The sequence below is a fragment of the Macadamia integrifolia genome, chromosome 4 (genome assembly GCF_013358625.1).
Source record: "Macadamia integrifolia cultivar HAES 741 chromosome 4, SCU_Mint_v3, whole genome shotgun sequence".
NCBI classification, from domain to species: Eukaryota; Viridiplantae; Streptophyta; class Magnoliopsida; order Proteales; family Proteaceae; genus Macadamia; species Macadamia integrifolia.
In genome coordinates, this window is record NC_056560.1 from 4,546,884 (window position 1) to 4,559,331 (window position 12,448).

General features: G+C 39.0%; 3 protein-coding genes across 10 annotated transcripts in view; 1 reads left to right on the top strand and 2 right to left on the bottom strand.

Annotated features, from left to right (window-relative positions):
* Positions 1-438: 438 nt before the first annotated feature.
* On the top strand, positions 439-1,196 carry LOC122077436 (protein RALF-like 19). Its single transcript, XM_042643381.1, has one exon. The coding sequence runs from the start codon at positions 515-517 to the stop codon at positions 908-910; it is 396 nt and encodes a 131-aa protein (XP_042499315.1). The 5' UTR covers positions 439-514; the 3' UTR covers positions 911-1,196.
* Positions 1,197-2,001: 805 nt separating this feature from the next.
* LOC122077327 (nuclear transcription factor Y subunit C-2-like) lies at positions 2,002-7,524 on the bottom strand. 6 transcript variants are annotated; one of them, XM_042643245.1, is made up of 2 exons: positions 7,370-7,524; positions 2,002-3,235 (listed from the first exon to the last, which is right to left on the bottom strand). In XM_042643245.1, exon 2 carries the CDS (start codon positions 3,135-3,137, stop codon positions 2,358-2,360), a length of 780 nt encoding a protein of 259 aa, XP_042499179.1. In that variant the 5' UTR covers positions 3,138-3,235; positions 7,370-7,524; the 3' UTR covers positions 2,002-2,357. The 6 variants fall into 6 exon arrangements, with proteins under 6 accessions (XP_042499179.1, XP_042499180.1, XP_042499181.1 ...); XM_042643246.1 differs by having other exon boundaries at positions 2,002-3,238; positions 7,370-7,522; XM_042643247.1 differs by having other exon boundaries at positions 7,253-7,373.
* A 1,458-nt stretch (positions 7,525-8,982) lies between these two features.
* LOC122076209 overlaps positions 8,983-12,448 on the bottom strand; it is a 30,865-nt gene continuing 27,399 nt past the window's right edge. For all 3 annotated transcript variants that reach the window (XM_042641532.1, XM_042641531.1, XM_042641533.1), the window contains exons 7-9: positions 10,365-10,487; positions 9,960-10,047; positions 8,983-9,434 (exon numbers count right to left, since the gene is read on the bottom strand). In XM_042641532.1, coding sequence (XP_042497466.1) covers positions 9,232-9,434; positions 9,960-10,047; positions 10,365-10,487 — 414 coding nt within the window. In that variant the 3' untranslated portion in view covers positions 8,983-9,231. The remainder of the gene's footprint in view (positions 9,435-9,959; positions 10,048-10,364; positions 10,488-12,448) is intronic.

Consider the following 12,448-nt stretch of genomic DNA (forward strand, 5'->3'; position numbering starts at 1 on the left):
CCCCCCCCCCCAAAAAAAAAAAAACCCTCTGCAACTCACACTTCCACGCCTTCTCTCATACCATCCTTCCCATCTCTCTAATCCAAACTCCATGCGAGCTAGTCCAACTATCCACAAAAGTGTGGCTCACCTGCCCATATGATCACCTGTCAACCCAATCTTCCACCCATCAAGAGGAGGTGTCAAGCCTGGCAATGTGTGGCTGGCAATCAGAAAATATAGACAAAAGAGCTAAAGATGGAGGGAGGACCTGCTGAGCGAGAAAAAGGTCATAACCACTACCCTACAATCTTGGCAAGCCTCCTGAACCATCAGTTTAGATACTAATTAATTAACATGAAGAGGCAAAATAGAAGGGGCAATGAAAGAGACTGGCATATGTAAAAATAGTAAATACCAAACCTTAAAGCCTTAACACCACCCTTAACATCTTCTCTTACCCCTCCATAAATAAGAGAAGAGAATAAAAGAAAACTCCCTCCCTCCCTCTCTTCCAAGAGTGTGCAGAAGAAGAATGGCCACCACTCGCCTCTCGGTGGTCTTCCTCCTCTTGGCCTTAGTGGCCATGGCATTGATGGTTGATTCGTCTCCTTTGTTTTCGATTGATGATGGGCTGCTTGCTGCTGTGTCAAAGAGTGCATGTAATGGCCTGGTTGGAGGGGAGTGCATTAGTGAAGCGAATGAGGAGATGATGATGATGATTATGGACTCTGACGACGATGATGACGACGTCGTTCGACGAGGCCTTTATCGACGCCGAAGGTACATTAGCTATGAAGCATTGAAGGCAAACAAGATCCCATGCCGCAGACCCGGTCAATCCTACTATGATTGCAGGAAAAATCTAAAGATTAATCCTTACAGGCGAAGTTGCACCATGGCCACGCACTGTGCCAGGGATCTCCGTTAATAACATTAATATTCCAAACTTCGAAGAGAGAGAGAGAGAGAGAGAGAGAGAGAGAGAGAGAGAAGAGAGAGAGAGAGGGATCTCCGTTAATAACATTAATATTCCAAACTTAGAAGAGAGAGAGAGAGAGAGAGAGGGATCTCCGTTAATATTCATCACGTACCCCCCTTCTTCTCATTATTGCCATTTGTTTTGGTGGGTTGTAGTGTACTAATAAAAAGGGTATTGTTGTAATTCCGATTCTGATCTCCATTTATATGACTGGCCAGTAAGTCCTTTTTTTTTCTCCCTCCTTTGCATGTTGTATCAAACTATGGATGTCTCTTAAAAAAATATTAAAAACACTATGGATGCATGGTTATAAAAAAAGGGGAAGGATCAAAATTGTCGATTCTGATTTTTCCAATCTTGATCCACATGTATGGTTCAAAAGTAAAATTATAATAAAATTAAATCTATTTGGATACAATTTAAATAACAAGGAAAGGGAATCGGATAGAATAATTATAGATATGGTCTCATATGTAATGGGATAAGATAACACGGAAACAAAAGGGGAGAGAAGGAAAGTGAGGGGAGAATCACTATGGCATCCCTGAGTGGCCCAGATGGTTAGAGTGAAAGTGTGAATAAATACACGGTCCCCATGGTGGTGGGTTACTACGTTAGTCTCCCCCGAGGATTGTACATTGGGGTGTCAGTGATCTAGACTTTCCAAACTAATTTCCAGAACCCCCCTTGAGATTTAATGAATGATGTCTTGAATGAATAGAGAAAAAGAAAGCAACATGATTGTGATCTTTATAAGCAGATAGAGAAAAGTTGTTTGGGAAAAGAAGAATTCAAATTTTAAACTGAAATTTAATGGCAAATGGTTAGCTAGACAGCCCATCCACCTAAGCTCGACTGGTTGGCTCATCTAATTGTGTCACACACCAAAAGATGATGCAATAATTTTGACTATTAGATATCTTGGAATTATCTGAATTGGCCACATAATCAATTACAGCTTCAAATTCAATTATTTACCCTCCCATATATGTCCATCCATGCACTGCTCAAGAAATAATGAGTCAGACACAAGGGAAGGCTTCAGAAAATTGCCACTCAAATCTTCAATGAAACCAAGTATTACTAAATACTAAATCCTGCTACTATAACAGAAAATAAATATACCATGACTAACACATAATAGACACCACTAACACCTGTTACAAGATTACTAAAACTTGCCACTAGAACAGATAATATATAAACCATGACTAACACATAATAGACACCACTAACACCTGTTGCAAAATTAAAACACCACCCCACACCCCCGCCTACCCAAAGAAAGAAAGAAAAAACTACCACAAGCCGCCTTATAGATTAGAAACACATCACTCACTACTGGACATTAAACAGCATGAGCAGAACTTTGAAACAGCCCTTGCCGCAGGCGCCATCAGACATTGGTTTGATGCTGTTGAGATTGCTCAGTTTGTTGCTGCTGAGGTGGGTGAGGCCATGGGATGCTAGGCACATATGGCACAGGTGGGCGAGGCTGGGAAGCATATAGTGCTGCTGATGGGACCCCTACTTGGTGAGGTGGAGGCACATAGTAGTATGGGATAGAATCTGCTGGGGCACCTACTGCGGGTACCCGAGGAATCCCAAGTCCTTCTTCCTTCAACTCATCCCTTGGAACAATGTCAACTAGGAAGTCAAATATGTCAGTCCTCGTTATCGCAGCAGCAATGTCATTCTTCTGCAGTGTTCGTCGCTTGTTCTCCTCTGTATGGATCCATGACCGCAGTGTCAATTCCAAGATAAACATCTCACAGGCCTTTGCAAATACAACTGGAGCCTCGGCTGATATCATCCGAACATCCTCATCAGCCTTCATTATCTTCTTGATCCGAGCAAGCGGGAGGCTGTGATTTTTGAAGTCGGTTGTTTGCTCGATCTCTTGGATCTGGTTGGCCCAGAATACCTGAAGCTGCTGTTGTTGTTGCTGCTGCTGTTGGTGGTGAAAGTGTTGAGCCTGCTGGTACGCAAGCTGGTGTTGAGAAGCAGAGAAGGCAGCTGCAGGCTGGGTTGAATTGACTGCTACTGCAGGGGCACCTGACACCACCATAGGTCCAGTTTGGTAGGGGGTCGAGTAGGACACTTGACCTGCACTTGCTCCTGTCGTTGGCTGCTGCTGCTGCTGCTGCTGTTGTTGCTGATCTTCAGATTGATCCATGCTCGATATCTAGGAGTTTCCTTTGCCTTGTTCAACTTAGCTTTCTCCGACCATGACTTTAAAAAAGATACAAACAGGCCCAAAGATATGGTAGCAGCCTGCTAAACAAATTTTAAAATTAAGATCTAGTCAATGAAAATTATGCAGAGAAAATTGAAGTTTGGCTGACTGATTCTGAACCTGAGGTACTGACTTAGTGTGAGTTTGAACTAAAAAGAAGCAAATCAATCAGCATATGGTAAATTCCTACTTATTCTTGGAAACCAGTGGGATTCAATTCCTTGAGTTTCACTGCTAAAAATGTTCTTCAAATATTTCTAAGGATGAAATCAAAAGACTTCGACCACTTCTTTCCAGTGAAAAATAAACAGACTTACAGAACTATAATTATTTAACTTCTAGTTTTCATCCGAGACATTTTCCAGTATTCATGCTCTCAAAGGTAATAGAAATTACATCTAAGTATAGCTATTCAAGACTGGAGTAAACAGTCGTAATCTGCACCAGAGAAATCTTGTAACAAGTTAATTAAGTAATTACGATAATTTACGCTTTCTTGAAACTTAGTAAGCATCAGTGGTTTTCACTTTACTGGTGTTGTACTTCGAAGTGACAGCAATAGTTTGTAAAAGTAAACAAAGAATATGAAAACACAGGCAGACATGTAAATCCATCTCCCGATATATTCTCATATTTTAAACATCAAGTCTACTGGTACACATTACAGCAAGATAGAGAAACAACTATTTCCATTTTCTCACATACACATTCCCAAAAACCTTCAGCCGGCAACTGCATGTGTACTTCTCTCTGATGGTTTTTGAGGGATGTCAGAACAGAAACTACCATTTCTTACTTTATTTTCCAGGTTGCATGAACAATAATCAGTCCACCAAAGTTTAATAAACTAAGAAATGAAGACTAAATATTCAGAGGGTCAAGCCATATTTCGATCAGCTCTTTATCTAGAGTTCTTGCACCATGAAAACTCAGACCATTTCATGGAAGAAACAAAATCTGGTTTTGAATTACCAAAGCATACATAAGCACCATTGAAACAAGTGAGCTACATAACAGCTAGCTTGATTCAAAATCCTAACCTATAGTCTGTTGACATTCATAAAAATATTAAATTGATAAAAGCAGTTTCAAACAAAGTGTCCTGTTTGCTCCAAAGGAGGTGATGAAATTCCTGCACTTCATTGGCCTTCAAACTCCATAAATTCAGGTTAAGGTTGGAACTAATATAGAATTATAGATTGCAGGAGTTGAATTGGGCAGATTACCAGCTAGTTCCCATGATGTCGACAACCAGACCGGATCCAATACAAGTTGCATGTAATTCCATGAAATTTGAAATCCAACGATATAAAGGCAGCATAAAGGGAATATAAATGCTTCCAGAAAAAATTTGGTACTGCAATCCCATCTTTTCCTTCCAATTCCGCATCTTTCTTGATATCAAAATTATTCAAAGTCCAACTTAGAGTATGGAGTTTTAAGTGTAAGGACAACTTTTCTAATTGCTATATTTTTTTCAGAAATATCTCAAAATCCATTATGATTCAGAGCTGCAGCCAACACCTTCACACTGAACATGGAATCCAAATTACCCAAGGCCCTCATTACTCTATTCTGACACCTTTGTGCTCCCCCTACCATCCACATCCCCACTCCCCCCCCCCCCAAAAAAAAAAGTATTTTAAAAAACAACACCATAAACATTTATGATTTGGTTGAACTGTCCTCTGAAGTCAATGCAACTAAGAGACTTACTGGGGACCTTTTCTGGTGAAGATCTGCAAATGCTATTGGCCCAGCATCTTCTAAGGATGATTCCTCAGCCTACTAGCTTCATCTCTCCCATGCTAAGATTCATATAGTTCCAATATCAGTTAAAGTCCATTCACACTTCCCTTCATAGGTTGCCGCACAATTGAAAGATCACATGGAAATAATGAAACACGTAATGATAAATAATCAGATCCCAGAAACAACATTAGGACCTCCAATTCTAAATTTCAAATACTTAGTCAGCACTAAATTAAGAGACGGAGCGTACATTTTATTCCCCTCATCCATCCATACAACATTCAAAATGTTGATTCTCCTCTATTGATATATATATATATATATATATATTGAAAAGTCAGAAAATAATTTATCAAATGGCCCACTGTATGTTATTATGCGCAATAGAGGCTCTAAAAAAAGAAAGCAACCAGAAACTATTCAAAAGATGACCCCAGCCTCATCTACTGTCAGATACGGACAATTCAGGAAACTCTCGACAAACTGAAGCCCAAAAGGAAAGCTTCTCCTTAGCCTTGATAGCAACCCTATATGCATGTTCAGCATGTTGCTCTTGCTTCTCACTGTCGGTTTTAATACAAATCATTGAAGAATTTTAACCGAAGGTAGCCCAAATTCAACCCAATTACCACCCAAAACCATCTACAGTAAAAACACAGTTGCAATAATTAACAATTTGCAAAATATTCCCCCCAGAAAACAACTATAACATCATGATCAAGTGGCAACTAGAAACTGAATTAGACATTTTATATACCACAAAAGGATGCCAACAAGGAATGGGAAGCTAATGGTCCAAATTCTGATGCAACCTATGAATGATTAACCCAATGACAAACCTATCAACAAAGAGATATATCCCTTCCCTCCATGTAGGTAGGTTGAGATATAGCAGTTTAAAAAATATGAGGAATATTAGAAATTATACATAATGGTTACGTGGTTGAGGCAACTCGGGGTTGATCAGCCATTTTTCTTCGTATGGCAGAAAGTTGCAGTTACTTATCCACATCATCAAGGAGGTTAGAGGCCTACATCCGCTTTGATCATCATGCATGTTGCTGCAGAATTCAGTTGACCCATTAGTGTATGAATCTGTAAATTCGTGCGAGGGATTTGAGTTATGTCGAATGCAGCATACTTCAATGCAGGCCAACTTTAGCCTCCCCAAGACCTTTTTTAACAACTCCCATTTGCACTGTACGACTAACATTTGATAGTAGCAAAATATTGAAAATTCCTATAACGACAAAAGCTCACAAGAGAACTTTTTGAATTTCTAATGGGAAGTCCTTCCCTCCCACTCCCTTTGCTAGGTTTGATAATTTCAAACGTAATGTACATATGCTAAAAAAATATATTAGTGTACCAACAACAAAAAGGATTTACTTATAACTCTAAACAAAACAATTTGAGGCCAGTCAGCTACAGGGCATGCATGCAAGCATAACAAAAACATGCATGCTCAAGCAATAGTTTTTGCAACCAAATTTTTTTTCAAAAAATATAACATTGATCAAACTTTCAACCAACACAAAAGACTCCTCCATAGAAGAAGTCAAACATGGATACTCCATAACATCGGACTCAGAAGCAACTACTTAAGTTGGAAAAGTTTGAGAGTGTTCATAACAAATCCCTAGATTTTTAATCCATCAGCATTTTATGAACACCCGCAGAGTGGCCAGTGACTCAGCTTGCCTACCAAATCAACAAAAGGAGGTGAAGTGATGTGGCCAGAAGTTTTCGTGGACGTATCCACTGCATGAGGCTCCCACCACTGCTGTCATAATGTATGCTGCCATACCCCTGCTTTGCAGAGAGGCTGTTCCCGATTCAACCCGTGACCACTAGGTCACAATGGAGCGACCTTACCGTTGTGGCTAGAAGTTTTTTATGAGAAAATTCATGAGCACTAAATGATACATCAAAAGGATCCCAAAAGATATCATTTAAGAATGATTAAAGATCTCTCTTCTTCCATACATCTTGAGCAAGTCGGCTAACTCTTTACATGATCCGATAAAAGGAAAAGCCTAGTATTTGTGTGTGCCCAGACTTTGCAAGTTCGCAGTAACTGAAATTCAACTATTCCAGAACATTGCGATTACAAACTAAAATAAGATCAAACAACATATAATAGGCAAGACGAGAAAAACCCAACAATCAAAGATTACATTAAAAAAAATAATAAATAAATAAATTTCTCTTGTGATAGTAAAACCAAAAATAATTTATCATTTCATCGCCAAAAACCCTAACAAATGATAAAAAGTAATAAACCAAAACTTTGGCATACAAACCCCAAAAAGCTTGGAACCACCAAACCACACACACGACAGTTCCTGAGGAAATCGCAGACATAAAAAGGAAAGTTGCATGAAGGATTGCAAAGGATTTGGCAATAGAGGGTTCCTTACCAAGCCAAAACTAAAGCCTTGAATAGTCCTGTAATGGAGAACCCTAGGGAGAGAGGTGTGGTGACAAGGTGAAAAGTGGGGGTGGGGCTTTTGAACTTTGAATAGAGTCCCAGGGGGGAAGAAAGAGGGAGTTGCAGGGTATCGGGTACGAATGCCACGTGTAACAGAGAAGGGTATTTGACAGCAGTCAGAGCCGTCGTATACGTTCCACGTGGCTAAATATGAGTTGTATCTGTGGTGTACGGAAACAAGGACATGAAGTCATTTAGAGCGGTTGGTGGCACATTTTTCTATTTAAATAAACACGTGGACGCTATGAAGGATTACCTCCTAACGTAAGCGAAAGGGAGAGTGGGTCCCTACTCATCATCACCTTCACGTGCTTGTGCAGCACAGGAATCTCTACCGACTGAATTACCCATGCGATTTTGCCACTTGGTAATTTTGGGTCCTACAGACGTTTCACGGGCCAATCTTAAGTGTCAAACTCGAGATGGCAATTCGTATGATCCTACCTTCGGTTTTTAAGCTCCTTCTTTCACCGTCCGATTAAATCCATGAGCAAGCATGACTCTAGCTGGGCACCCCGACAGGGCGGTAAAATCTCTATGGATCTGTAGATCGAATTTTAGATGCTAGGCCACATAGGCCACATTTGTACAATTAGGAACGTCAATCGGTCAGTTTTGGTCCGGCCTACTCAAGCCCCAACGATCTAAGATACCCTTATCATCTCTACCTATCTAGCCAATCTGACCTCGTTGGTTAAAGCATGGACACATTTTTTTTTATTAGACGATTATTGATTCATAATTGAACTCAAGGTTATCGGGGTATTCAGGTTTTACACGAGCTAATTAATTTATTAGGCCATAATTATAATAAGTCCTTCAATAGCTCATAATCGGACTTTAAATGGTTGATTATTAATCGATCCCAATCATACAACCATCAGGCCACTACCTTACACTTGGGAACGCTTTATTATTAATTGATCGGTGTTTGAGCCTAACATGTTTAGTATTGGTGAGGCCATTCTCAGGTTTCAACTGGTTGGTTCAGGTCCTGTCTACCAATGCAGGCTAACTTTTGGCAGCACCATGTATACAATCTGAGATCATTAGGGTTTATAACGGTTCATAACTAGGATTTTGGAACACCCAAATTTACAAATTTTAGTTACCAAAAAAAAATCGTTCCAGGTAGGCATGCCATCTGGCAATAGTGAGGGATCATCTTAAGGTGGTAGAGGAACTCAAAAAGCCGGAAAACTTCTACAAGAGGTGATCCCCAACTCCATGAATGCTCAACAATTGGGTTTGCATGTCATCAGCATCTCCTTCGAGCCCAAAGGATGCAGATCACTGCTAAGTCCTTTCAGGCTGCCATAGAAGCTGCTCAAAATGCAAGTAAAGCGTTTGATCTGCTAGGGCTTCCATATATATATATATATATATATATACACACACACGCAAGCTAGGAATCCAGCGCAGGAGATTTAGGTGGAAATAAAGTACTGGGAAAAATGAACCTTAATGTTTGGAAGAGCTCCTGAGATTACCTCCATATGTATAAAATGTGGCTAGGAGAATGCATGGCTTCAAAGAAAAATATGATCGATGGCCAAGTTTGAATTTCTATTCATTACTAACGCAAGATACATATATTTTTTTTTTCTTTAAGATTCTACACACAACAGGTATACCAAACTAACTTTAACACATCATATTTACCACTGGAGACAATTCTCCCCACTATTATGATACATACTAACTTTACTCAATTCTCTGCATACAATCAAGCAAGAACTCTGCTGGAATAATTTATGGCAGAAAATCAGAGAAGAAAGGATCTACACACCATTACTTGGTTGCCTGTGTTTGTGCCTGGTAACCAGGTGGTTTGCTTTGACTGGCTGTTGACATCACACGTAATTGACTGGCTATTTCTGTGAATGATGGACGAGTGAAAGGATCGGGGGCCCAGCACTGCTCCATCAACCTTCTCCATTCAGGGTCACAGTAGCTTGGCACATGTGGCCTCAATGTGTTATTCACAATACCTCCTGCACACGGTTCTTAAATCATTAAATCAGTAACTAATTCCAACAAAATGCCAACTACATTACTTGAAGCGTTAACAGATCTGCAATGCTGAAGAAGGGTTTAACAAAGTGGATTATTGGAAAGATATTGACATCATTCCATTCCACCACATTGTACACCATGAGAAAGGACCAGTTCAGGTCTGAGATCCAACCCAATCCATGTTCTGCTTTCTGGATCAGGCTTTTTAAAATGTGATTTCAAATTAATACCAGACACATCTATTTCACTCAATTAGATTTGGATCCAGATCAAGAACAGATCTTCTAAATCTTTAGATCTAATCTGGATCCAAAACAGTTATGATATAGATCAAACACATATAAGTCGTAACAAATCAAATTGAATCAGATCTGGATCTGAACCATTTCATTCCTTGCAGGTGGTATCAATTTATTCAGATTTCACATAGGACATCATCTAATGAAAATGAAGGCTCAACTCAAATATTTTCTAGAAGATGGGGAAAGTTATTGGAGAGGTACCAATGATTGCACCATAGTGCATATTTGCGTAAGGCTCCTCGCCTGTGAGAATCTCCCACAAGACAATGCCAAATGAGAATACATCAACCTGCCATCACCAAAGCTGAAACCTTAATATATACAAACGGATAAAGGTCTGGGAGGAACAAAAAAGTTTAAATTCTCACCCACACCAAAGTTTTATGAAACAAGTAAACGATAGAGAAGGTTTAATTACTCAAAAGCCTTCTTCAGTAGATAACTAGAAGAAAGTAGGGATGAAAAATTTTCTCTATACTAAACCGACCATAGATCAAGTATTTTCCAGAGTGTACAGGGAACTTGGACCAACCAACTCACTCTTTGTGTCTATATCCCCCCCCCCCCCCAACCCAAAATACAGTTTGAAGAAGCATGGCAGCTTACCTTCTCAGAAACTTTACTACTACTGCCATTCAATAGCTCTGGAGCCATCCATGGTAGAGTTCCCCTCACACCACCAGAAACCAAGGTATTCCTCTTGATCTTTGACAAGCCAAAATCACCTACCTGTAACTCACGGCATCATACAAGTCTCAGCCAATTCAGTAAACATTAATAATTAAAGACACAGCATGCATCTCATGTTAGCTACATTCACAAAGTACATTTTACCAACAAAGAGAGGAAAAAACTCACAAAGAACAAAATTTATACAGGCCTGTAGTTATTAAACCAAGACCAATGATAGACCCACCAAGGGGTCAACACTTAAGTCATATAAGTTCCGCTTCCGGATGGATCAGGATAGACTCATGATATCACAACTAAATATTCAATGGATAACATTACTCATACAAACTGAATATATAATAAGAAATTACTTTCTTATCGAATACCAAAAAAAACTCTCAACTGAATATAAAAATTTGATAATAATTTTTTTTAAGTAAAAAAACAAAACAAAACAAACATCAAATAAAATCACCTAAAAAAAGTGAAATCAAGGCAAAGCATCCACTAAAAAAAAATCACATTAAACCCTCACATTATAAAATAAAATATTAAAAAAAAAAACAAAAACAAAAAAAAGCAAAAACAAAAACCCCATGAAAGTGTTTCCATTATACCAAAACCTAACAAGAAATTGTTTTAGGAAAAAGGGGCAGGTTTCCCACAGACGTCTTTTCTGTTATATGTCAGTCTCTATGGGGCTTTGTGAATATGTTGACATGTCATCATCTACTCATGATCAATTTTATGACCAATCTGACTTCTCCCATGCCAATCTTATGCTTTGAAAATTGTTTGAAGAAGTCAAATCTATTTGGAACATTTTGAACAATAGGGAAAATTTGAGAAAACAAGGTTGTAGGCCATACGGTTGAGCTATGCCATTTGTGATCTATAGGATTGATGGAAAGGAATAGCGCATTCAAAGGGAAGATGTTTCATAACCTGCCTCGAGTGTGCGATGTCATGAAAAATGTTTCATAACCTGCCTCGAGTCTCTTCTGGGGATTCCTTCGGAACCCTATTGAACATCAGAATTAAAGATCGTCTAAATTTAGGCTAATCAGAAAGGGACTAAGTAGTAATAGGAATTAGAGAGAATTCTACACTTACATATCTTATGGTCAAAACTACTGAAGTTAACAAGTATAATTATTCAGAATGTTGGAACAAATAGTAGATTGGTGGGCAGTTTAGTAAGGGACTGTCTAAATCACACCTCTATAGGTGTATTTAGAACTTGGCACCTTTTAATTGCCTGTTGTTTTATTCTCAAAAGTTCTTTATGTTAGGGATATAAAAGGGTTTTCAAAAATAATGTGAAGATGACTTGTCATTATGTCATTGTCAAAAGTTGTCATTATCATGCACATTTTTTTAGTACACATGTGAAATGACAACATTTACCCTCATTGAAAAAAGTTGAATGCTATATTAGAAAGGGAAAAACAAGGTTACAAATTATTTGACACCCCGAGGGTGTCAATAAGAAAATCCTTTTCAATAAGTAATAGATGAGATATTTAGGGGATATGGAAGGGAGAAGAGACCTCAGAGAATATTCTCAAAGAAATCAATGGATATAAAGTAGTTGGAGAGTAGTGATGTGAGGAAGAATTGTCAGTTTAGGTGGAGAGAACCAATGAAAGATCTTGATACTTGACCAAATAAAAAAAGGCAAATACAAAATATTGAATAGATAAATGGGATCTTTGGAGGTAAAAAATGAGGGCAAGGAGATAAAGAGAATAGATAATTGAAGAGGGATGTGACGGAGTCTGAGAGGGATACACATGAAAATATTTTTTGGATGAATAAATAATTTCATTACCAAATCGAGAAGAGAATATACAAGGGGGGAGAAAGGAGGGGGGGAGAGGCAAAAGCCACAAAACCTACAAAAAGGCAAGGCCAAGAGGAGACCTACCAAGGGGAAGAAACCCCACCAAAACAATCAAGGGGATACATCACGAGTGGGGGAGCAATGGGGGGGATAGGGAGGTGAGAAGGAGGCCCCA